Source organism: Monodelphis domestica, chromosome 1 (genome assembly GCF_027887165.1).
Source record: "Monodelphis domestica isolate mMonDom1 chromosome 1, mMonDom1.pri, whole genome shotgun sequence".
NCBI lineage: Eukaryota > Metazoa > Chordata > Mammalia > Didelphimorphia > Didelphidae > Monodelphis > Monodelphis domestica.
The window spans coordinates 53,911,914-53,935,357 of record NC_077227.1 but is presented as its reverse complement, the minus strand read 5'-3'; the positions used below and the strand labels follow the sequence as shown (position 1 = coordinate 53,935,357).

At 41.3% G+C, this 23,444-nt stretch overlaps 1 protein-coding gene across 1 annotated transcript in view; it reads right to left on the bottom strand.

The window, feature by feature from the left end:
* The window catches only part of MCU (mitochondrial calcium uniporter), a 166,539-nt gene extending 143,758 nt beyond the window's left edge, over positions 1–22,781 (bottom strand). Inside the window, exon 1 of the mRNA XM_001363387.4 lies at positions 22,595–22,781. Coding sequence (XP_001363424.2) covers positions 22,595–22,741 — 147 coding nt within the window. The 5' untranslated portion in view covers positions 22,742–22,781. The remainder of the gene's footprint in view (positions 1–22,594) is intronic.
* Between the last annotated feature and the right edge of the window lie 663 nt (positions 22,782–23,444).

The window sequence follows — 23,444 nt, the reverse complement described above, 5'->3', positions numbered from 1 at the left end:
CTTATGTGTGGGGTAAGGGACTATGGTCTTAGGGAAAATGCCAATTTTAACTAAGATCTAGTGCTTACTCTCCTGGAGCTTAGGGAATTATGGCACTGACACAGATACTTAAAGTATACAGTAATATGCCATAAATGCATTTCAAAGGAGCAAAACAAGATTCTATGGGATGGCTAAAAGAGAACAAAAGTCATTTTTGAAGGGCATCAGTGCAGGTTCAGGGTTTGGAGTATAGGCACCTTCATTCTAATCCCCCCCTGCCATTTATTATTGCCTTGGAACCCTGGCCAGGTCACATTACTTTCTGGATTAAAGGAGGATGCTGGCTTGGAACTCTAAGGTGCCTGAGTCCTGAAGCTATGGTTCTAGGACTTAGCACCAACTGGGGGTAGGATGGTTGAGAGGGACAGGAAAGAAGAGATAAATTCAGGGTAAGAGGAAGTTCCCTGTAAGGAAGAAGTGGCCTTTAAGTATTTGGGTTTTGAAAGATAGGGAAGAATTTAACAAGAAAAAGAGAGCTTTTCAGGCACTGCAAATGATGTCAGCAAATTCTATCAAAATAAATTTGACACAAATGAATTCCATCTAAAACACATGGCAGTTATGCTGAGCTATAGTGAAATCCAAGTGAGAAATCTACTAAGAAAAACAATTTATCTCTATTTAGTAATTCATCAAATATTTATTAGCATTAGGCACAAGAGAAAACATGAAGTTTAGCCTTCATGGATCTTAAGACCTAGAACAGGAGAATAGAGCCCCAACAAAGAGAGCAAAATATACAATATTACATAAAAAGGCATTTGGGAATTGCAAAACAAAGTATTCTGTGAGGTCTAAGAAGAAAGGTCATCAGCACACATCAACTGAAGACTGGCTATGTTCAAGATAATTTTGCTTTGTACCATGAGGGAGACCAAGAAGAAAGCTGAAACCTTTACCATCCTAAAGATTACCTCTGGCAGTCAATGAATTGGTTTCTCTCAACCCATCTTCCACAGAGATAATGCCTGAGGCAAAAGTAACATATGAAAGGGCAAGCAGAAACACCCTGGACGACTTGACCAGCTCAGGATCCAGTCCCGCTTGGACACTCATCTGGAAAAGATGGGAGGGAGTGTAGATAGTTTATATTCACAGGAAAGGAAGGAAGGAGCTATTGTGTAGTGGTAATACAATGCATCAAAGAGGATGTTCACTTCTGGAAGGAACCGCGGTGTAAAGGAATGAAATTTGGAATCTGAGTTTATATTCAAGCAGCTATTCCACCCCATTTCTAGTCTGGCTGCTTTCTCCTACTATGCCATGCCGTTTCCTAGAACTCTAAACTGTTGTGGTTTTGATTGTTGTTTTTTGTGGTGGTCCAGACCCCTGATCTATCTCATTAGAGTGGACCCCTTCCTCCAAAGATGCTGAAGGGCAATTAATTTGTAACTTATATTCCTGACAATTATCTGGGGGGATCAAGAGGTGAAATGATCACATAATTAGTGCATATCACAGATAGTACTTGAACTCAAGTCTTTCTGACTCTCTTTATCCATTTCACCATACTGCATTTCTAAGGGGTTTTTTTTTAAATTTTAAAAAGCAAAGATATTTGAGTCTGTTATAACAACATACTGTGATGTAACAGGATTCTACTTTGGCTTTGTTGTCTTGAAGGCAAATCAAAAGAACTACATCTCTACTTAAAAGTTGGTGACAAAAATACCCTCTTCTAATTTGCCTTAAAATGTTTTTATAAATCCTAGAGCTTTTAAAAATATAATGCCACACACTCATATCGTATTCACTGTCTAAGCATCTCAAAGGATGACTGCCTCAGCACAACTTCTAGGTTTCCCCAAGCATCAATGGGCCGCCATCAAGTGTTTTTCCTTCTTCTCACTCGGGAATTAGAAAGCATCTTTCCTTTCTAGGCCCCAAATGTGAACACTCTATTTAATCCTGATTCTTCACCAAGAGGGCTGACTTGAGTAAAAAAAGTATTTTTAAAATCACATCACGTATTAATAATTTAGACATTAACAGAAGCACCTGCTTCAATTTCTAGTTAGCATCAGATTCTCAACATGGGTTTTCTCATTTAAGTTACCATCAGGCCCCTTGAATCAGGGACAACCAAGTCTCTTGATGACAATATTTTAAGTACTAAAAGCAACTGTTTATCAAATATACCTTTTAGGGATCTCCAATTCAACTAAAATAATCTGTGACTTCTGATTTGATCTCAATGACAAATAGGATTGAAATCAGAAAATGAGAGTGCTGCTACTCCATTCAGTATGATGTGTCATCAAGAAAGGAAGAGGCACATGAATCCTGTCCAAAAATCTAACATTTGGTTGGTTACAAATAAGAAAAAATAATCTACTTATCTCTACACTAAGAGAGGGGGGGGGGGAACCATCTTAAGAGTCATTGCCTTAACAACTTGGATATTGTCCAATACTTTCTAGAATGAGTTATTAAAAACATTTAAAAAAGGTTCTTCCTTTCATTTTATATTCAGAAGAAAGAAAGCACTCAAGGGCAGGAAGTTATTTTCTAAGGTCAAGCTAAGGCAGGAATAAAACTCCTACCTCCTCAGTACTCAGCCTTACCTTCAAATCACATTGCCCAGTGGAGATACAGTTTCTTAGACCTATAAAGAGCTCTCATTCACTGGACCTTTAGGATCATGGAGAAAATCAATTAAAGCAGAGCTAAGTAATTTGACATCACCTGACTGCATCTGAATTCTCACTGAAAATGAAGTTCTTTGAGAAGAAGAATATGTCGTAAGTCATCACCTTCACCTACCTGGGAATATTCAAGTTTCCCCTGCATAAACGGGTTGGGTCACATCACCAACACCTAAGACAGAGCAGGATAGCACTCTCCCTTAAACGAGTGTTGGGACATAACAAGGGATGTGTTCATTTACAGAGGCAAAAACTTACAAGGTGACCTGAAAAGGAAAACACCAAGTTTAAGTAACAGGGGCCATAAACACTAACACCCAAATCCTTCTAACTCAGAAACGAGGGCAGAACCAATTCCCCCTTCTCTTTCCAGGAGTCAGGACATTTTGCAACTCAACAACTCTTAAAGGAAGTCCAGAGGGACAGGTCCACCTGGCTCTAGGTCATCTGTCACCCAGTCAAAGGTCCACCAAGTCAAAGGGCTTTGAAGACCAATCTCCAAGTTCTGCTCCATCCTGCTACCTGACAGGGGGGAGTCCTAGCCTGAACCAGACTTCTCTCTCACAATCACTGAGGAGCAGACCTTGAAGGACCCATACTGAACTTTAAAAACCATCCTCTGTGCCTTCCATGGTCTAAAAATAGAAACCAGTGCCTTCAGCTGGCCCTATCGTAGCTACTTTTCGCCTTCCATGCCTGGACATTTAATGGCAGGCTGGAGAATAGAACCAGTCTACAAAGGATCAAGCAAGTGCCTTTTTAAAAACCTCATCATAAGGAGTTACTCTACATGGCTTTGCAAAGTAAGCAAAAACCATGCCAAATAGTAAACAAGGCACTTACTTGACTCCCACCGGCCAGCTCTCCTCTCTAGCAGCTATGATGTCACTGGCATGGTGCATGGAGAGTCAGGTAGGAAGGGAATCCTGCCAGGCACTGGAGGAATGGTGGCAAAAGATCTAAAAGAATAGAAAAACACCTCAAGTCAGTGTTACAGGTAAAGGCCCTTCCTTCTGAGCCAAGAAAACCCCGGAGAGGCATGCCCCAAAGTCGGGAACTGGAATAGTTGGGTATTTCCAAGTCATCTTTGCAAGGGGGTTTTGGAGAAAGCCAGATTCTTCAAAAGAAGCTGATATAGTTTAGAGCCTAGAATAATTCAGAAAGGCTGTCAGAATCTGATATACATTTGTTAATATTTTCCCAAAGATAAATGCCATTAAATCCTTCCCAACCCCATGGTGAGCCCAGATATAAAAATGGGGATTTAACAGTAACTCATTAACCAATATATAATGCAGTTATAATGAGATTTTATATGAAAAGGGGGACAAGAAGTCTTTTAGTTCTGACTTGTTTTCAGAATTCTGAGAATAAAAGACTAAAAAATTATTTTCCAAATCCTATTTTTTAAGTCTATTTTGCAATTTAATCTCATTGTATTGAGTTTCATACAATTTACACCTAAGAAATAGCTGCACATAAGTTCCCCATTCAACAATAAATATTGATGGGATCTGCATATAATGGGTGCTACACAAAGAGAAATAAAACACCTGTTCTTGCTTTCCAAGAGGTCCTACCCCAGGAAGAAAGATTAGACTTAAATATAAATATAACAGAATCAAATATGATAACTGCATAAGAGATGGGGAAAATGTTGTGAGTATTCTAAGGAAACCAGAATCCCTTCTAGTTGGGAGCAACCAGGGAAGGCTTAAAGAAAGAAGTGGCCTTGCAGCTGTGTATAAAAGGATAGGTAAGATCTGGGCTGAAAGATCACTTGCAGAACTGACCTCTTTGAATTGTGATGCTCGAGACGATTTTTGAGAATTCCTTGGACAGCATGGAGCTCGAATCAGTCAATATTTAAAGAAATTCATTCCAAATAGTCATTGGAAGGTCAAATTCTCAAATTGAAGCTTAAATCCTTTGGTCACATAATGAGAAGACAGAACTCATTCAATATTGAAGGGAAAAGGAAAAGGGAATGACAGAGGATGGGATGGAGAGTGTCATGGAAGCAATGAGCACAACTTGGCCAAGATTCAGGAGAGAATGGAGGATAGAAAATGCTGATGTGCTATGGTCCATGGGGCCATGAAGGGCTAAACATGACTGAATCACGAGACTTAAGGCAGGTAAAGAAGTCAAGGAGAAGGAAAAGTCAAGATGAGAAAAACAATTTGATTCAGGGTAGCCTGGCCGAGAAGTTTTCAAAATCATGAGTTTAGCTGGATTCAAAAGGGAGCAGGGATAGAAAGAAGGAGGGAAATGCAGGTTGGAGCCAGATTTTAAAAAAGAAAAGGCTTCGTATGCCAGGATAAGGTGCCCAGAAGACAATGGGGAGTCACAGAAGGTTTCTGAACAGAACAGTGACATAATCAGTCAGATCTGTGCATTAGGAAGATGAATTTGGCAGTGGTGTACAGAATCAATTAAAGTGGGTAGAGACTAGTTATAAGGCTGTTGCAATAGTCCTGGAGAGAGAATGGATGGAAGAAAAAATGGAAAAGGAGAGTCAGAGACAAGGGGTTGGGGGAGATTCAATGTTAATATAAAAAATATTTGTAAATAGTTTTTATTTAAAATTAAACAAAGATAAAGCCAAGGTATTAAGCAGGGAAGAATGGGAAAGTGGTAGTGCCCTTAGCAGAAATAAGGCAATCAGGAAAGAATTAGGGGTGGGGGTGGGTGGGAAGAGTAGCTGGATTCTTCATATTTCATAGACACCAATTTACTCATCTATAAACCCTGATGTATTTTAGCTGATTAGTTTCCTGTTGCTTTGTTCCTAGAAAACTATTTGACATTTAAAAATGCTAAGTATCCTTCACATATACCCTCACCATACTGATCCTAAATAGATATATGAAGAAATTTATCTGTTTTTTTTTAAGGCATCAGAAATGAGGAATTTTTATTTTTCTCAACATTAAACCCACCTCTCTCTTCTCTGACAAGGGTTCCCCAGTGGAACTTTTCTTCACTAGAACCCTCAAAATTCCTATGGCAAAGACAAGCAGACTTGTCTTGGATCATTCTTGAGCTTCCTGAATCTTAGTTGGTCAGGAAGAAAAAAGAAAAGAAAATTCAAGGACTCCCATCAGACAAGCTTCAACCAAAACCTTTCTTACTGTTCCCTAATCTTAAAAAAAATGCTTAGAGCTGTCGCCTTTTCGTTAGAATTTCTGAGAGCCAAACTTGCCCAATTCCCAATTAACTAAAGTAGAGTGGTAGATTTATTCACTGAGGGCAGCAGTATTCTTCCTTTATGGCCAGATCTTCTCTTAGGTGCCCAAAGAACATTTTCCCCTCTGTTTTGGCTGGTGTTTGCCTTCGGCTCCATCTCCTGGAAAGTATCCTGTTTATTACAGTATTTCCCCTGCTGGTTCAGCATTTCTACCTGATGCATTACAGCAGCTCATTTGGAGGGACAGACCAATTGAAGCTCAGCTCTGCATCATATACTTTGCAAAATGTTCCCCAGGCCATTAACGAGGATTGGGACAGTTTATCTGGAACCTGGAAGTAAATGATAACATTCTCCCCAGGCCATAACTCCATGGTGTTAGTTCTGAACTCAATCTTCAATGGATGAAAATAAACATGAACAAAGATATAGGTAAAAGAAAACTGCAAAATTCAACACCTATGTGCTTAGCACTGTGCTGGCTCTTTAATGACTAAGATTCTATCAAATCCATCTCTATGCCTTCCCTTTAGCCTATAAAATATCACTTAATATAAGAAGAGCTTTTTTTCAACCATCTAGGGAATACAAGCAGTAAAATTCCTTTTATAGAATAAACAGATTTTTCCCCCAAACTGGAGATTATTTCAAACAAACAGAAATAACACATACTGAATTAATGCCAACAGAATTCCAATTACATTTTGCCTGAGCTCTAAGGAATTGAAATATTCTGAATTGAGTAGAATCAAGTTTATACTGCAACAGATCATCCCTTATGAGTTTTCCATATTAAGGGAAATGTTTCTCCCCTTCCCATTCATTCCCTTGCAGGAAGCAGGAATCTTAATCTTCCTATTTGTGCCTATGAAAATAAAAATCCAGCTCAAAAGACTTCTCTTTTTCTAATGTACAATGTCTATCCTACTCAATTTCCTTAAGAGGAAGAAGCTATTGGGGAGCTTAGTGGATAGAGCCATGTCTGGAAATGGGAGGTCCTGGGTTCAAATTCAACCTCAGATATATCCTTGCTCTGTAATCCTGGGCAAGTCGCTAAACCCCCATTGCCTAGCTCTTACCAATTCTTCTGCCTTGGAATCAATACATAGTGCTGATTCTAAGACAGAAAGGTTTAAAAAAAAAAGAACTATCTATTATGTTTGCTATCCCAGTGATCTCACTGTCCAAATAAGTTTGCTTTTTTGAGCTTTTCTCTTTGAAAGAAAGCACATTAGCCCCATCTCCTCTGCTTCCTCTTTCCTCCCTTCTCATCTGGTTTCTTCTAATGTTGGCTGTGACACAACCTTCTGGCCAATAACTATGTAGCCTCAACCCATCTCTACTTGAATCTTAACAAGGAATTCTCATCTTAAGACATGAAAATCTATTATAATTCCTTTTCATTTTTCACCTTCTGCTAAAAAACTCAAAGTATCATTAAAAAAGTAAGTCGTTGTATATTTAAAGTGTTCCCAGGATGGAAGTACTTGGTCACATTAAGAACTTACTTCATCCTGTTCCAAACACCAACGCAAAATGAGATATTAGAATTATCAAGAAAGCACTGAATATGGTTCCAAAACTCCATTTTAATATAAGGATACAAAAAATTCACTATTATGCTGCAATTCTATGCTACATTCATTTTATATTTAAAGCATGGATAAGGACTTGGCATAAAGAAGAGATTTCATCTTCTTGATCATCTTCATCTGCTTGAGGGATGGGAAAAGGAAGAAAACAAGGGGAAAGGCACTAATAAAACCAAGAAATTCAAATATTAGCAATACAGATAACCTGTCAACAATTTTTTTATCTAGTCACTGATTTCAAAATCACAACTAATCATAATTAGAGGGTGGGAAAAATAAACAAACCAGACTGATGTGTGTGTGTGTGTGTGTGTGTGAGAGAGAGAGAGAGAGAGAGAGAGAGAGAGAGAGAGAGAGAACCCCCAATTTACAATACTTCCATGCTCTAGCCAAGATTTTATCTGGGTTTCTGGGAGTAAAAGATGCTCCTTCCCCTAAAGGAAACCTACATGCTACTTATTATAGTCCCTCTGGAAGAAGAGATTGTCTGAAAATTTTCTGGTATGCACTGATTTAAGATGAAAAACAAAATTTGACTTGGGATTGGCCCCTGGCCACAAGCTCTGCATTCACTGTGGCTGACAGAGATTTTGGCAGGAGGATGTAAGATATAGGATACAGCAGGGGTAAAAAAGGTAATGAGTAAAGATCAATTTCAAAACAAACTGAACACCTCCACAATTCCCCGTAATCATCTGTGGTAATGTACTTCAGTAAGGAATCCCAATAGGGTAACAAAGTTGGCAGTATCTCCTTCCAAAGGTCCCTCCCTTCTCACAAACCATTTGTCCATCACCATTGGGTCAATGGCTTCAGTTCCTTCCGAGTCAGATGGCACTGGGCTTTTTCTTTCGATGGTTCTTTTGGCTCAGCACTTCCATACAGCAGGGAGTTCTCTATAGCACGATTTGTGAACTGCTTTATGATTATTAGCTGTTGCCTGAATCAAACAGAATCTCTTCCTTCCCTGCATTTCTATGACTCCTATCACCATAGCATCTAAGTACAGACAGTAACACCATCACATGAAGAGCTATAATTAAAAAGCTGTATTATCTTTAACACAATCTATTACAAGAGTTAGAAAATGGTTCCTCTTGACTTTCTAACTCCCTGCCTTCCACTGCAGTGAGGAAAATAAATGACCAGGAATGTGGGTAAGTAATCATTGATAATTTCTTTAACAATCAGATTTCAATGGGTATCTACATACTAGGTTCCTGTAAGACATGTCCTAAGGAATCAGGAAACTGATGAAGAGCTCTAGAACTGGGAGCAGCTAGGTGACTCAATGGATTGAGAGCCTAATAATCTAGCCTTAGACACATCCTAGCTGTGTGACCCTGGGCAAGTCACTTAACCCCACTGCCTCGCCTCCCTGCTCTTCTACCATGGAACCAAGACACAGTATTGATTCTAAGACAGAAAGTGAGGGTTTGTTGTTTTTTCAAGAGCTCTAGACTAGTTAATTCGACCCTGTGCTGCCATTAAAGTGGTGCATCTAGGTCGGTTACTTTACTATTCTGGTACCAGAGGCATCCATGCATATCACAATCTCCATAGACCTTCTCATCCTATGCAATACTCATCCAAGTTTTCTGATAAAACCTACACAGAGACTCTAACATACATGAAGATGTGTGAAAAGAATACTTATGGGGAAATATAAATATAGTCATTCCAAAAGCATTTAAGAGCTTCCTTGGGGGATACAAAGAAAAGGTCTCTCACCTGAAGAAAGTCACAGTTTAATGGAGGAGATGAATCTAAAAATAATTGGCTACATACAAAATATATCCAGAGTAGACAGAAGGGAAAGCACTAGCAGTGGAGGACAAAAGAATGGAGTTTATCATCCTCATTTAACCCTGACTATCCTTTTCTTCTCTCAGCCTCCAGTGGGAGAAGCAGAGAAGAGGGACTACTGAATGCAAGAATACTGGGGTTTTTCCAAGTAATCTGTACCTCCTCAGAAGTCATGGGCAGCCACCCCACCTCCCAGCACAACAACAAAATGGAATGCTGTTCTCTCCATCCCAAACCCATAACATTGTCTTCCAGCCAAGATGAATGGAAAGCAGACCTCCCAGCTCTCAAATATCTATTGCAGTAAAAATCTGAAATTTCACCAGACTGAACAATGATCAAGAAATCCAATGAGGAACCATAATGACTTTTTCCAGAACTGCCCCCAAATCAACCATTAGTCTAAGGAAAGGGGCTCACCAACAAAGCCAATGCAGGCAAACAAGCCTAGCCTTCTAGAGTTCCAGTGACCAGCCAGAGACTCCTGTAGCCTTAAAGCTTTGTGGCCAAATGAAGCAAGAGAAGGCGGCTAAGAAAGATCAGTGATCAGAAAGGACTGGGTGGGCAGAAAGCCCCAGAATGGGGCATTTTAAATCTCTAGAAAGCAGAAATAACTGGGTAGGAGGGGGGTCCCTAGATACTATAGAGAGCTCTGAAGATAGAGTTCACTACACATCAAAGGAGGGGTGGGTAGGCATGGACTCTTGGGAGAAGGCACAGAGCACCTAAGAGATAAAGGTTTCAAAACATAGCTAACCACTCCAACCAAAAATGAGCAGGAAAAAGGAGTTCTTGGACCAAGGTTCCACTTCAGAAGCAAAAGCTGAAGAAATGAGTAAATTAAAGAAAACACTAATCAGTATCAAAAAAAATTCATAGACCTAGAAATTCTCCCCAATGAAGATTCCATAAAAACTAAAGCAATAATAACTAAAAGAAAAAAATGTATTTTCCACAATGACTACACGGATATGGAAAGAAATTTAAAAAATAAAAGTTATAGAGAAATGATTTTGGTAACAAAATAAACAGCTTAGAAGGTTAATGACAAAAGTTGCCCAAGTAACATACTCCCAGAAAACTAGAATGTACCACACAGAAATCAATGACTCATGACACAGCAAGAAACACTAAATCAAAACACTAGGGAAAAGGGAAGAAGATGTAAAATATTGGATATTCGAAATAAATGATATTAAACATTGGTCAAGGAGAAATATAATTTAAGAATTATTGGATTCTCTGAAAATCATGATTTAAAAAAAAAGCCTATCATAAAACTGCCTAGATTTATTAGACCCAGAGGGCAAAGTACAGATAGAAAGAATCTAATCACTTCCTAAAATTAACCTCCAAGGGAAAAATTCATGAAGGTCACAGCTAAAATCCAAAGTTCCCACAACAAAGAAAAAATTACTACAAGAATTCAGAAAAAAAAAAAAAAGCAGTTCAAGTACCAAGAAATTACAGACAGTATCATATAAGACCTGGCAACTTCTACTACAAAGAAGAGACTTTGTTATACAATACCTCAAAAGGCAAACAAAAAAAAAGTTTACAACCAACAAAAATTTATCCTGAAAAGCTGAATATAATCCTATAAGGAAAATGGATGGAGAATTTTCAAGTGTGTCTGATTAGTCCAGAGCTCATCTCTCTGTGGTATCAAGGAACTGGAAATTGATGGGTGCCCATCTACTGGAGAATAACCAAACAAGTTATGAATGTGATAGAATATTATTGGTGTTGTAAAGAAATGATGAGGTAAATGGTTTCTGAAAAAACTGGGAAGACTTATATGAATTGATGCAAAGGGAAGTGAGCAGAACCAGGAGAACATAGTACACAGTAACAGCATTATTATAATGATAATCAACTGTGAAACACTTAGCTACTCTGATTAATACAATGATCTACAAAAATTCTAAGGGACTCATGATAAAAAATGTTATCCATCTCCAGAGAGAGAACTGATGAACTGAGTGCAAAGTATTTTTTTCACTTTATTTTTCATCTTTTTGCAACATAGCTCATATGGAAACATGTTTTGCAAGACTTCATATGCATAAATGAGTATTATTGCTTGCTTATTGGTTGATGGGAAATGCCTTAAGAGGGCTTGAAGTTCTAGGGGGCTTTGGTGGAGGAGAGGCTGGAAGGAAGGAAAGCATTTGTAACAAAAGAAATTGTTTAATGTACATAAAAAAAATTAGACCAGGGCTGAGGGGGAACTCAGAAATATAAATACAATCCAGAGAAACTTAAAGAAGTGAATTTGTTTGAGCAACTGGAAGGGGTGCCATGATGATAATAATGTGAGCATTCTAATAAAGAGAAAAGAAATAAATATGAGTCCTACTTAAAAGGAGAGTGAAGGGAACACAGTATATAGAGAAGGAAGAAGGGGGTGAGGCTGAATATTTCTCCTAACTAGGTGACATGAGAAGAACATTACAACTTATCAAAGAGTTACTCAGAGTGAAAAGAAACCTCTGTGATTCTGTAGTCCAACCCCTTATTTTTGGAGAACAAGAAAACCCAAATGGGTAAAGAGACTTGTCCCAAAGCCAATCAGCAGCAGAGGCGGGACTAAATTCCATGTCTTCTGATCACTGTTTCATCAATTACATCCCATGGCACACAGACCTGCCATTTACCTTTTTACCACCATCTTAATTCTGTCACCCAGCAAACCCTGGCTCTTGGGAAATCTCAACAGCTTCCCAAGGCTAGTTTTGCAGTATCTCTAGCTCTGCCATTCCCTATCTACTTGCATTAAAGAAACAGATCTGCCACCCTTTGCATTTATACGGATCAGGTGACTAAGAAGGAAGTGTGTGTTTCCTATATTTCTAAATAAGGCAACCTGAGAAGCTGCTAATCAACCAAGAATGCTGGATAACTGCTTCAACTAAAATTGTTCTAATGATTATAATGTAACATACTATATAATGACAAAAGAAATAGGTGTGGCCTGTGGTCTCTAATGTTTCCAATAAATAGAAAAAATGAGAGTAGCCAAAACTCTTCTGAGGTCAAGTTTGTCCTCAGGTCACTTTCATTTCCCTGGCGATAAAACTTAATAGCCCTTGAAGGGAGCCCAGGGGAGTTCAGTGCATGGAAAGGATCAGTCCATGAACCCATACTGCAAAATTCTAAGCCAAAGAGAGCCAAGAATGCTCTAAAACACTGCTTTAAACCCAGATGTATGCAATATCTGGATCTGAGCTCCTGGTAAGATTAATATGCTATATTCAGGAGGAAAACCACAAGAGGGATATCCTTCAGATGATAATTAAGCAGAAACTGTAATAGGAAGGAACTCCAGAGTTGGCAGAGAAGAGAGAAAGGACAAGGATGAAAGATCTTGAAAATACATTTAAAAAGCAAAGCTAACAGAGAAGCCCATTTATATTTAGGCTGTGAAAGGGATGCCATGCTGGAAGGACGTGTGCTGCGCGGGGAAGGTCTCAGGGAAGGGCAACCCACAAAGCAGGCTGTCCTGTCTGATGTGATCTTCAAAGTCTCTGAATAAGAAAGGCCACATCAGGTCAGAAGCCCCCTAGCACTTCAAGCCCTCTTAAGGCATTCCCATCAACCAATAAGCACTTATTAAGAATCACCCACCCCCAGCAAGAGGTTGGGGACACAAACACCCCTGCCCTTGAGAAGGGGGCAATAACAGACATCGAAAACAAAATCTACCCAAAGGAATGGGGATGGGAGAGGATCAGGGGGAGAAGGAAGGCTTTGGTGTAAGGCTGGATCTTAGGAGGAGACCATGAGGGGTGGCACATGGGTTCTCGAGAAAGAATGAGAAATACATACCTGGAGTGGGGACATAGACCTTGGAAATCGAGCCTGAAGCCAGACAGGGAGGGTAAAAACTAGATCCCAGGCTGCTCCATATCACACTTATCTCTAGGTCTCAGGTGAAGATAATCTCTAGGGTTCCTGTCGCCATTTGGTCTATGACTCTCCAAACTGACCATTGACCTCTTGGCTTTCTAATTACATGGTGCTTCCACTGAGATGAAGCAAAGAATATTTATCAATAACTCAGAGTGTGGCAGGCACTATTAGGTCATACTTCAAACTAACATTAATATTCTTGCTGTCAATGAGATTTGCTTCAGGACAGATGCACTTTGGACCCCATTTAATCAAGTTCAGGGGCAGCTAGGTGGGGCAGTGGAGAAAGTGCAAGCCTTGGCATCAGGAAGACCCCAAGTTCAAATCTAACCTCAGAAATGTACTAACTGTATGACCCTGGGCAAGTCACACTTCACCCTGTTTGCCTCAGTTTCCTCCTCTGTAAAATGAGCTGGTGAAGCAAATGGCAAACTACTCCAGATTCTTTGCCAAGAAAACCCCAAAAAGGGGTCCCAAAGAGTCAAGCTAAAAACCAAACAACTAAAAAACTAAATAAAAACTAAATTAAATAAAAATTAAAAAAAACTAAAAACTAAACTTAAAAAAACAACTAAACAACAGCACAGTTATTAAATACAGAGGGACCTTATGATATAGTAGTTTCAACCATACCGTGATCCCCCTCCCACAACAGACAAGCTTTATAAATATCCTCAAAACAGAGAGATTCCTAGAACCCTAACTAATGTCATTTTAGTTAGACCAAAGAAAATCCATTTCCACTAACAATGACTAGTATTTAGATAGGACTTTAAGGTTTGCAAAATACCTTACAAATACAATCTCATCTTATCCTCATAACAGTCCTAGGAGGGAGGTACTATTATTAGTATTCCCAATTTACAGATGAGGAAACTAAAACAGAATTTATGGCTTGCTCAAAGTCACAAATCTACTTTCTGAAGCAGTATTTGAACTCAGCTCTTCCTAACTCCAGGTCCAGCCCTCTATTCCACTGTGTACCTGCCTAATGTAACCATTAGCACAAGAGTGGAAAAGGAACAACTGGGCCTGTAAGACACCAAAAGAAAGTGCTCTGAACATCATAATCTCCTGGAAATGTCCACAGTTACTTTTTAAAAAAAAAAACCTTTACCTTCTGTCTTAGAATCCAAGGCAGAAGAGCAGTAAGGACTAGGCAACTGGGATTAGGTGATTCACACAGCTAGGAAGTGCCTAAAGCTACATGAGAGCCTAGATCCTCCTATCTCCACTCCTATCTCCTATCCACTGCCCCTCCATAGATATTTTATTTCAAGAGTTTCTTATCTTCTCATGAGGAAGGTGGCATTATTGCCAAAATGCACTTAAAATAATATCCCTATTTGATGACTACCTCCAATACCAGAAAATCTAAGCCTGAAAGACATCAACTATAATTGATTATAGGTCATAATTTTCCCATTAATCCCTATGAGGAAAAGGGGGAGATGAGAAAATGTACTTTTCTTCTGAAAATTCCATGTGAGAATTTAAAAAAATATTCCTCAAAATTCCATGTGAACTGGAACCTCCAGGAATTGATGCAGAGTGAAAGGAGCAGAACCAGGAGAACCTTATACACAGAGATGGATACACTATGGCACAATGGAATGTAATGGACTTCTCCACTAGCACCAGTGCTAGTAGAAGAACAACTGTGGGAGTAGAAACCCAGAAGAAAAAAAACTGCTTGATCACAATGTTCGATGGGGATAGGATTGAGGGTGTAGACTCTAATGATCATTCTATTGCGAATATTAATAATATGGAAATACATTTTGAACAAGGATACATGTAAAACCCAGTGGAATTGCTCATTGGCTATGGGAGGGAGGAAAGGGAAAGAATCATGTAACCATGGAAAAATACTCTAGATAAATAAATAAACTTTAAAAAATATTCCCCAAGTTACAAATTATCAGTAAGGCTAAATTTGCTACCATTTCCAAAAGCACTTAAGCTAAACAATTCAATTCAATTCCAAAGAAAGGTAGTGGTATGCTCAGGTAAAAGGGGCACTTGATTTGGAATCAGAAGACCTGAGCTCAAATCCTATTACCTGCTACTTACTACCACCTGCATAACCAATGGGCAAGTCCTGTGGACTCTCTGGTCATCAGCCTGGAGGATTCCTATAATTCATTCCAACTCTACCATCATATAAAGATGTTCTACATAACTCATGCCTCGACGGTATTTCTGTGCCTGCAAACCCCCAGACGTTTTAAAGGATTGAATGCTTACCATTCAGACTCTGAGTTCCATAAACGGACTCATTTATCGTCCAAGACCCCTGGCTCCCTTTCTCCCTTACGCTTCCCACCCAAACTACCTGGCTTACTCGGAGTTCATTTCAGAATTTGTCATTGTTCTAAATTATCATAATAGCCAACAAGAGAACCAGTTTGTGATAGAATGTGGAAAATTCTTTCATTTATTTAGAATCCCAAATGCAAAGCTAAAATGGATCCTATTTAAAATGCTTCCTCCGTATACATTTTGGTTTTGCACACACACGCTAAGATTATGGAAACAAACAAAAACACCTAGACTAATTCCTCATGGCCGGCCCCATTTCTCCGTGTCATTGGAGCGGGCAGAAGCGGAAACCTTTCCTCCCCTCCCCTCCTGTGTTCAACACTAATAAGCCAAGGCCAGTTTGGTTTTCTCTCACAGACTTTACAGCTGGATGGGACCTTCTTCAGAACCTCCTTCCTAGTATTCATCAATAACATCACAGGGGGCAAATTATTATTATTTATTTATTATTTGGAGGCAAATCACCATCCCGTGAGTATCTCTTTGAGGGACAAAAGATTTCACAGGCAATCATTCCTCAGAAATTTGCTAGTGACTACCTCTGGCCTAGATCCACGAAAAAAACACTAAGAATGATTAAAAACCCCACTTAGCACCCTTTATTATCTAATGCATTTACCGGCTTAATACTGTTAACATCATTGAGAGATGTCTGGAGGCCAGGCAGACAAGAAAGCTGACCTCAGAATTAGGAAGTCCTGGACTCAAGCTCAATACACCAGCTGGGTGACCTCAGGACATGTCACTTAACCTTTTAATGCTCAAAGATTAGTAATCTCAAAGGTTATAAACTACGGAGCAGGTGTTAATCTGAACTGGTAGAGGGAGTTTCCACACTGGACACTCCTCATGTCAGTAAAATCACAGGTCCAGGCCTCCCCTCTCCTTTAAAAATGTATTAAAAAGGAAAAGACTTATGGAAAGTTTTCATTTTTAGCTTATTGCTAAATTCAGGAACTAATGATGATGATAGCTGACATTTAGACCAAGCTTTAAAATGGGCCCAGTGGTCTCTTACTTCCATACTTTATTTCAGCCTCCTGACAGCCTTTTGAAGTAGGTACTACAAAGGGATGTTGTCAACCTATTTTAGAGATAAAGAAACTAAGGCTCCAAGAGATAAAGAGTTTTCCCACATGGTCACAAAGTAGGTAAATATCAGAAGGGGAATTTGAACTTGGGGCTTTCCAACTCCAGATTCAGCACTCTGCCTGCTATATCCTTCAGATAAGCAAAACCAGCCCAAATACAAACTCAGAGCAGTTGTCATCACTAGATGAATGACCTCTGAAGCAAACTCAATGGCATTTTTTTAGAATTCCGCTAAAGACATTGGAGCTGTAGTGGGCCCTGCTGGGCCACTGGAAGGCACACGTTTCCAAATTTAAGAGGCAGCTCTCATTTCTTTTCATGACTCCACCAGACACAACCCTACACTATGCTTAGGTGTCAAAAATGCATTATGCTTCCATATTTGTATTTCTCTAATGCCTCATCATGGCGGAGGTAACCCTAGTGTCAGCAGAATGCAAGTCTGAAGTCCAATGTGCTGGAAAGGCTTTGAGGGCAGACCCAGAAATGGACTGTGTGTCTGTTGTCCAACTCCCACTCTAGTTGATATCAGAGAGACTCATCACTCAAGTCATCCAACTAATGATCTCTTTTAGCCAAAGCATCTCAGTAAGATGACTCTTAAGGCATGGAAGGCTTATCATCTATGCAAGGGGAAGAGTAACATCAGTGGGATAGGGCCAGCTGTTTCCTGATGTAGCTTCTTGGACTTCCCTTACACAGCTTCCTTCCCCACAACTCAACCTGATTAGCCTCATGCAGCATCCTGGTCCCCACCTGTGTATCTGGGTCTTCTCAGACATACTAGGTATCTGAGACCACCTGAGTCAACATTCCCTAATGACTTCCTGACCAGATGCAGTGTCCAAATGAAGATGAGGAGGCTAAATGCCACTGTATGTATCCTTGCTGTTAAAGTGAAGTAAGTCTCCATCCTTTGCTCAATGTTCAGTGGCTTGTGAGTGCTCCATTTCTTCCCAACATTGAATCTGAACTAAAAGGTGCTGGCTTTAGAGCCATCCCTACAATGATCACCCTCGAAATCACAAATCCGTAACAGCACTGATTCCTTAAGGAATAGATGATACACTCTGAAACCTATTACTTTTTAAAATTCTTTAAATTAAATTTAAAATAACAATTTAAATTAAAATTATTTTTCTTAAGATCAACATTTATTTTTTTTCCCCAAGCTCTGGTTTTGTTACTCCATTCCATTGAAGAAAACTGATGGAAATAGATGATAGATATTGTACAGTTCAAACTGGAGTGACTGGATTATGTGAACAATTGACAGTCAACTTGTTCTGAATCAAGGGAGTAATTAGGCAAGGCTGAGCCTTGAAAGGAACCAGAGAGCCAAGATATAGAGGTAAGAATGGAGGGTATTCCAAACATAGAGACAGCCTCTCAGAGATAACAGCCTAGTTATCTAGGACTTCCAGCAACCAGCAGCTGTGAATGACTCCTTTTGCCATATGTGCTCTCTAAGCTTGAGCCCACTTTCTCCTGGTGTCTGTAGGTAATCGTGGGAGATGGTGTCACAGACTTTTGAAGGGGCTAATAATTTCAAGCAACTATTCATATGATCGCACCGTTGTAAATTTCTCTTTCTAAAAGCTACTTAATAACAGATAATTAAAATAATTTCCAAGTAATAATCTTAAAGGGAGCTGAGGGAGGAGTATGGTTCAAGCTGATGGCATTAGAGAATCATCCCTGACTCCTCAGGGGTAACTCTAGGATCCTGAGGAGATAATAGCCTTGTTTTGGGATCTGAGACACATGGAATGGAAGTTGAGATAAGGATCTTCAAAGATTATATGGAAGAAATATTTGTGTATGTTTATATGTAGATATATATTATTTGTGCATATATGTTATATTTAATTGTATATGCACATGCTATCTACCCTCCCACCTGTCCCCTCAGAAGCAAACTCCTTGAGAACAGGGATTGTTTTCATTTGGATCTTCTATTTCCAGTGTCTGGCATACAGTAGGTACATGATAAATGCTTGATGAATAATTCTTTGTTGTCGGTAATATTGAGACTTTCTCATGTCTACTCTGCCTTTCTCCACTTGTGACTTGCAATTTTGATTCTTCAAAGATTGTGGTATTTAATGACCAACAGCCAATGAGTATCAAAAGAAGAGTAGGGATATTAAAATATTACATTCTTCTTTTCTGGCAGAAGCTTGAGGTTGTTAATAGCAATTCAATTCAGTCTTCCTCCTATTCAATTCTGGGTCCAGGTCAAATGTCCATTTGCAGTGTCTGTCTCAGATATATGTACTAATGGACCTGCTTAATAACTGTCCAAGACTAATAGAGACAACAGGTGTTATCAGTCCCATTTTATGGATGAGGAAAATGAAACTCTAACAATAACTGGATTGGCTTTCATCACACAGCCAGCAGATACATGAGGCAGGATTCAAACTCAAGTCTCTTGCCACGGATGCTCTTTCCATTTGATCACACTGTCTCTTATATAATAGAAAAGGCATTTGTTCAGCAGGCAGAAGGATTCAGTACTAGCCCTGGATCCACAAATAACTATGGGGCCTCTGCAAATCACTTTGGCTTTCTGGGTCTCAGTCTAAAATGGAAAGGTTGCAAGAAATCATTGCTAAGGTGATCTAGTTCTAAAATTCCATGACACTGTGAAGTGTGTGAAATGTTGGCCAGATCCCTTTGTAGCTTTTAGATGGAGAAGGCAGATCTTGACCTAGGCCTAAACAGAAGAGCAAGAACTGCTGGGGGAGGGGAGGAGAAAAAGGAATTCAAGCATAAAAAGTAGCATATGAGCAAAGGTGTGACCATGGAAAAGCATATGGTATATTTTAGGAGGGAGGGAGACTGATCTGACTAAAGCAGGAGATGGGGGGAGGTTATTACAGAACTCTGGAAAAGAAGATTGAACTGGTAAAGCAGAACCAGATGATGGAGGATTCTATAAAGAAGAGTGGGTTGAAGAACTGGTCCCTAGGCATTGGGGTGCTATTGATAAGGGAACTATTAAATAAGCTTCTACAGCCAAGCCACCAATACACGAGGAGACAAGAAGAGCTTCATCAGGTAAACTGCTACATAGTAAGCGGGAGAGGAGCAACCACCAACTATGTATAGGAAACAGGGTACAACGATACATGCTAGTTAAGACATCGAACAATGCACCACATCTGGTGAGTGTTCGGAAGTGATAAGAGCTGTGTGGGGAAGCCAGGACAGTGGCTCAATTTAAACACACACTGGCTCACCAGGCAAAGAAGTCCAATACCCCATAACTGTCCTGTAAATAGCAACAGCTAAATAAGCAGACAGGATGGGAGGCTTTGCGCAAATTCATGAAGGGGATTCTATGTGATTAGAAGTCAGATGCTCTGATAGGAAGGAAAAGTACTCCAGGTACCATCATGAGCAACTGGTGAAAATAGCCCATGTCTCCTAGGAGCCAGGAGGAGAATATTGTTCAAAGTTGGCAGTCAGCTTCCTTAAAACTCCCCCTTTGTCCCAAATGTTTTACTGAAGTTTTAAATTGTTCTTATTCACACAGCTGTATCAAGCAGGCAAGTTAAATTGTTGCCTGTCATCTGACAGATGTAAACAGAAGAACCCAAAGAAATCTTTACTCCAAGTATTTGTAGCTTCTCACTTGACTAATAATAAAATAGCAAGGCCTCCCACCTTGAAGAGCATTTCGTGTTGCATAATGTCATAATTTGTCTTCCTCTAAAAACAAGATAACAAAGATAAGGTCCCATTCAAAGTCTCTAAGATGTACATCTCTCTTATCATTCTCACCTATAGAAAAGGGAGAGGGAGAGATAGTATTTGGCCTTAAGCAGGTTTGGGTCCAATACACGCTGCCATCTAGTGTCAGTAGATAGGATGCCTTCTTGGATAAGTTTAACTTAAATCTCAGGCACCCCTCAAATATATCTATCTTTTCAGGAAGGTTGTTTTCTTCGTCCAATCAGCCCTCTTAAAGTCACTCTTCACCCCAATCTTCAGAATAATACAAAGGACTAACAGATTCCTACCGGTCAACAGCATGAACATAAAGAAGGAAATCTGAAGAACATGCTTCATCTCCAATGCAAGTTGTTACAAACCCATCCCTGACACAATCCCAAAAGAAAACAGAAAAGATCTAAGAGTTCATTTTAGCAAGCATCTTAAACTTAGGTGTAGTCTTCACTGCGGCTCCAGGTGAGCCTCATAGTCCCCCAACGATGTTACTTCCACCCTTCAGAGTAACACTGTTGATTTCAACTTTTCAGGTGCAACCCAGCCCATTTCTTCAGTTTTCCAAGCAAAGCCCAATCTCCCTGTCAGGAAGCTTCCCCATCACAGGGACATATTCCCATAAAGGTTTTGGTTTACTGAAACACACAATAACTGTTCAAAACTCCTACATCGCTATGGTAACTGCCCAGTCTTTAAATATAAAGAACCTACTCACTTGAGGGAACTTTGTAAGGGTGATTGATGGTGGGGAACTTTTTTTTTTTAATATAGGGATTCTCTGGGCAGACATTTGTCAGAAACACTTCCCCAGGGGTTAAAAACATGCACATTCAGACAGAACATTTGGGGTGGGGGCTCCAGCTTTCACCTAGGAGCTTCAACCTAGCAATATATTACTACACCAAACGTGAAAATGTGGGGCTTGTTTGCACAAGAATGGGGGCAGGGTGGCTTCCAAGTCAAGTTATAAAGGACACTAGCAGCAGTCAGAGTGCACTTGTAGAGTACTTCAGGCTTTTCAGAGTACTTTGTCATCTATTAGCTCTTATGTCCTTCCACTGATCTTTGGGACGAGCTTTGGAAGAATTCCCCCGTGCTGGCTTTCTCATTCCCTGGCTTCTTCATTCAGTCTAGCACTACAAATGGCTTTAGAAGTCCAGGGACTCTCTTTTCAGAAAGGAAGTCTACATGGATCCTCCTACTGAGCCCTAAACGGTAAAAGCCAATTCTAATTCTACACGAGAACTTGGTTAGGGGCCAGTCTCTATGGGTCTGGGCAATTCAAGAAGACTCACTAACTGGTAAGGCCAAACAGAGTGAGTGCCAGGTTGTTCTCTGGCACTTTTTCTTAAAAAGGAAAGAAGAGAAATACATAGAGGATACCGAGCTGGGATATAGATATGGATGGAAGGGTGTTTCGAGAAGTATGTGCATACGTCCAGACAGACGTGTGTATGGATGGACATATACAATGAGGAGTCGCAGCCCCCTTTGCCAGCACGAGGAATACCCACTAGCAACTGGTTAACCGCCAGGGCCAGGTCTTCTCTCCCCGGGAGGGGAGCTCAAACTCTGCGTGGTACCCTCCCCCTGGCCGGTCCGAGGCTCCCCACCGGGGGCCCGAACCCTGATCCCAGCCAGGTTGGGGCCGCCTCCCTTCGCGACACTGCAGCACGCCTCTCCCAGGAGCTGTCCCTCGCGCCCAGACACGCCAGCAAGTCCCGGGGAGGACAAAGTTTGCCGTCCCTTCTGCCTGCTCTTGTCCTAGTGAGGCCCCGCTAGGGTCCTGGGGGTGCGCGCCGGCTCCGCAGAGGGTCGCGGGCACTCCTTTCCAGGGACAGTGCCTCCCCTGAGCAAACACTAGGCTCGGGGCAGCCCTGCCCGCTGGGTCTGGGAAGACAGCGGGCAGGAGCGAGCGCGGAGCCGGCGGCTTAGTCTGGGCGCCGTCCGAGTCCCGTCCCTTCCCCGCCCCGCTGTCCCCGAGCTGCGGGTACATCTCAGCCGCGCCGCCCCTCCTCCTGCAGCCCGCTTCCTCCTTCCCTCCCTCCCTGCGCCGCCCGCCACGGCCGCAGCCGCCTGAAGGGCACCGCGGCCCCTCCGCTGCCGCCTAGCCCCGGCCGGCGGCGAGTTGAAGGAAGTCGCCCGCTGCCCCAGCGGCCGGCCGGCCTGCCCGCCCGCCGACCGCGGCTCCCCAGCCCAGCCCAACCCAGCCCAACCCCGCCCCGCCCCCAGCCCGGCTCCCGGGCGCGCTCCCTCACCGTCCGGTGGTGCTGCTGGTGCCGGGGGCGGCTGACGCCCAGTCCGGGGAAGCAGCCGGCAGTCAGCGCCCCGCAGCCGCCGGCGCCCCCGCCGCCGCCCCGCGAGGAAAGGAGCAGCAGGAGCGATCTACCTGCGGCGGCCGCCATCTCTCAACTGGAAGCGGCGCCGACCTAGGCAGCGCAGCGGACGGCTGGGGCGGGGCTAAAACCCGCCATTCACTCGCGCCAGGCCAACTGCCGAACTCGCTCGAGTCGAGGAGGCAGGGCTACACGAAGAGCCCAATTGAAAACCGGCAGAGCAACACTGGAGGCTGTCAGTCTCCACCCGAGTTACCTATAGTGGGACATGGTCAATTACGGGCAAATTCTAGGGAACCGGCAATTGGCACCCAAGCCCCTCTGAACAGCAGCTGTAGCGGGGGCATGCCCGATTCTGCAAAGCTTCTCAAGGGTAGAGCAATGCTCAGGATTTTTTAGAGAAAGAGACGTTATGCAGAGCTCTGCAATGGGTGCATTTTCTAAGTTGGAAAAAAGGAGGCACCAATAAAATTAATCATTAACTAGGTATGCAGAAATTTTTTGTGACATATTCTTTGCTCTCAGTCATAATTGATGGCATTTTAATTTATTGGCATCTTGCAGTCATGCCACAATAATAAGTAATGTAGGAGGGGTAGAAACACAATTAAGACATCAGGGCATAGAATGAGTACCGACCTTTCCCAGAGAGCCAGACTTGTACGTTTTCAAAGGCTCAGTTCGTTTTTGCAGTTCCTTTGCAGCTCTGTACAAGAAACTCCCCAGGATCCGTGTTCTTTATTTTCCTTGACACTGAGAGTACTGTGTGCTC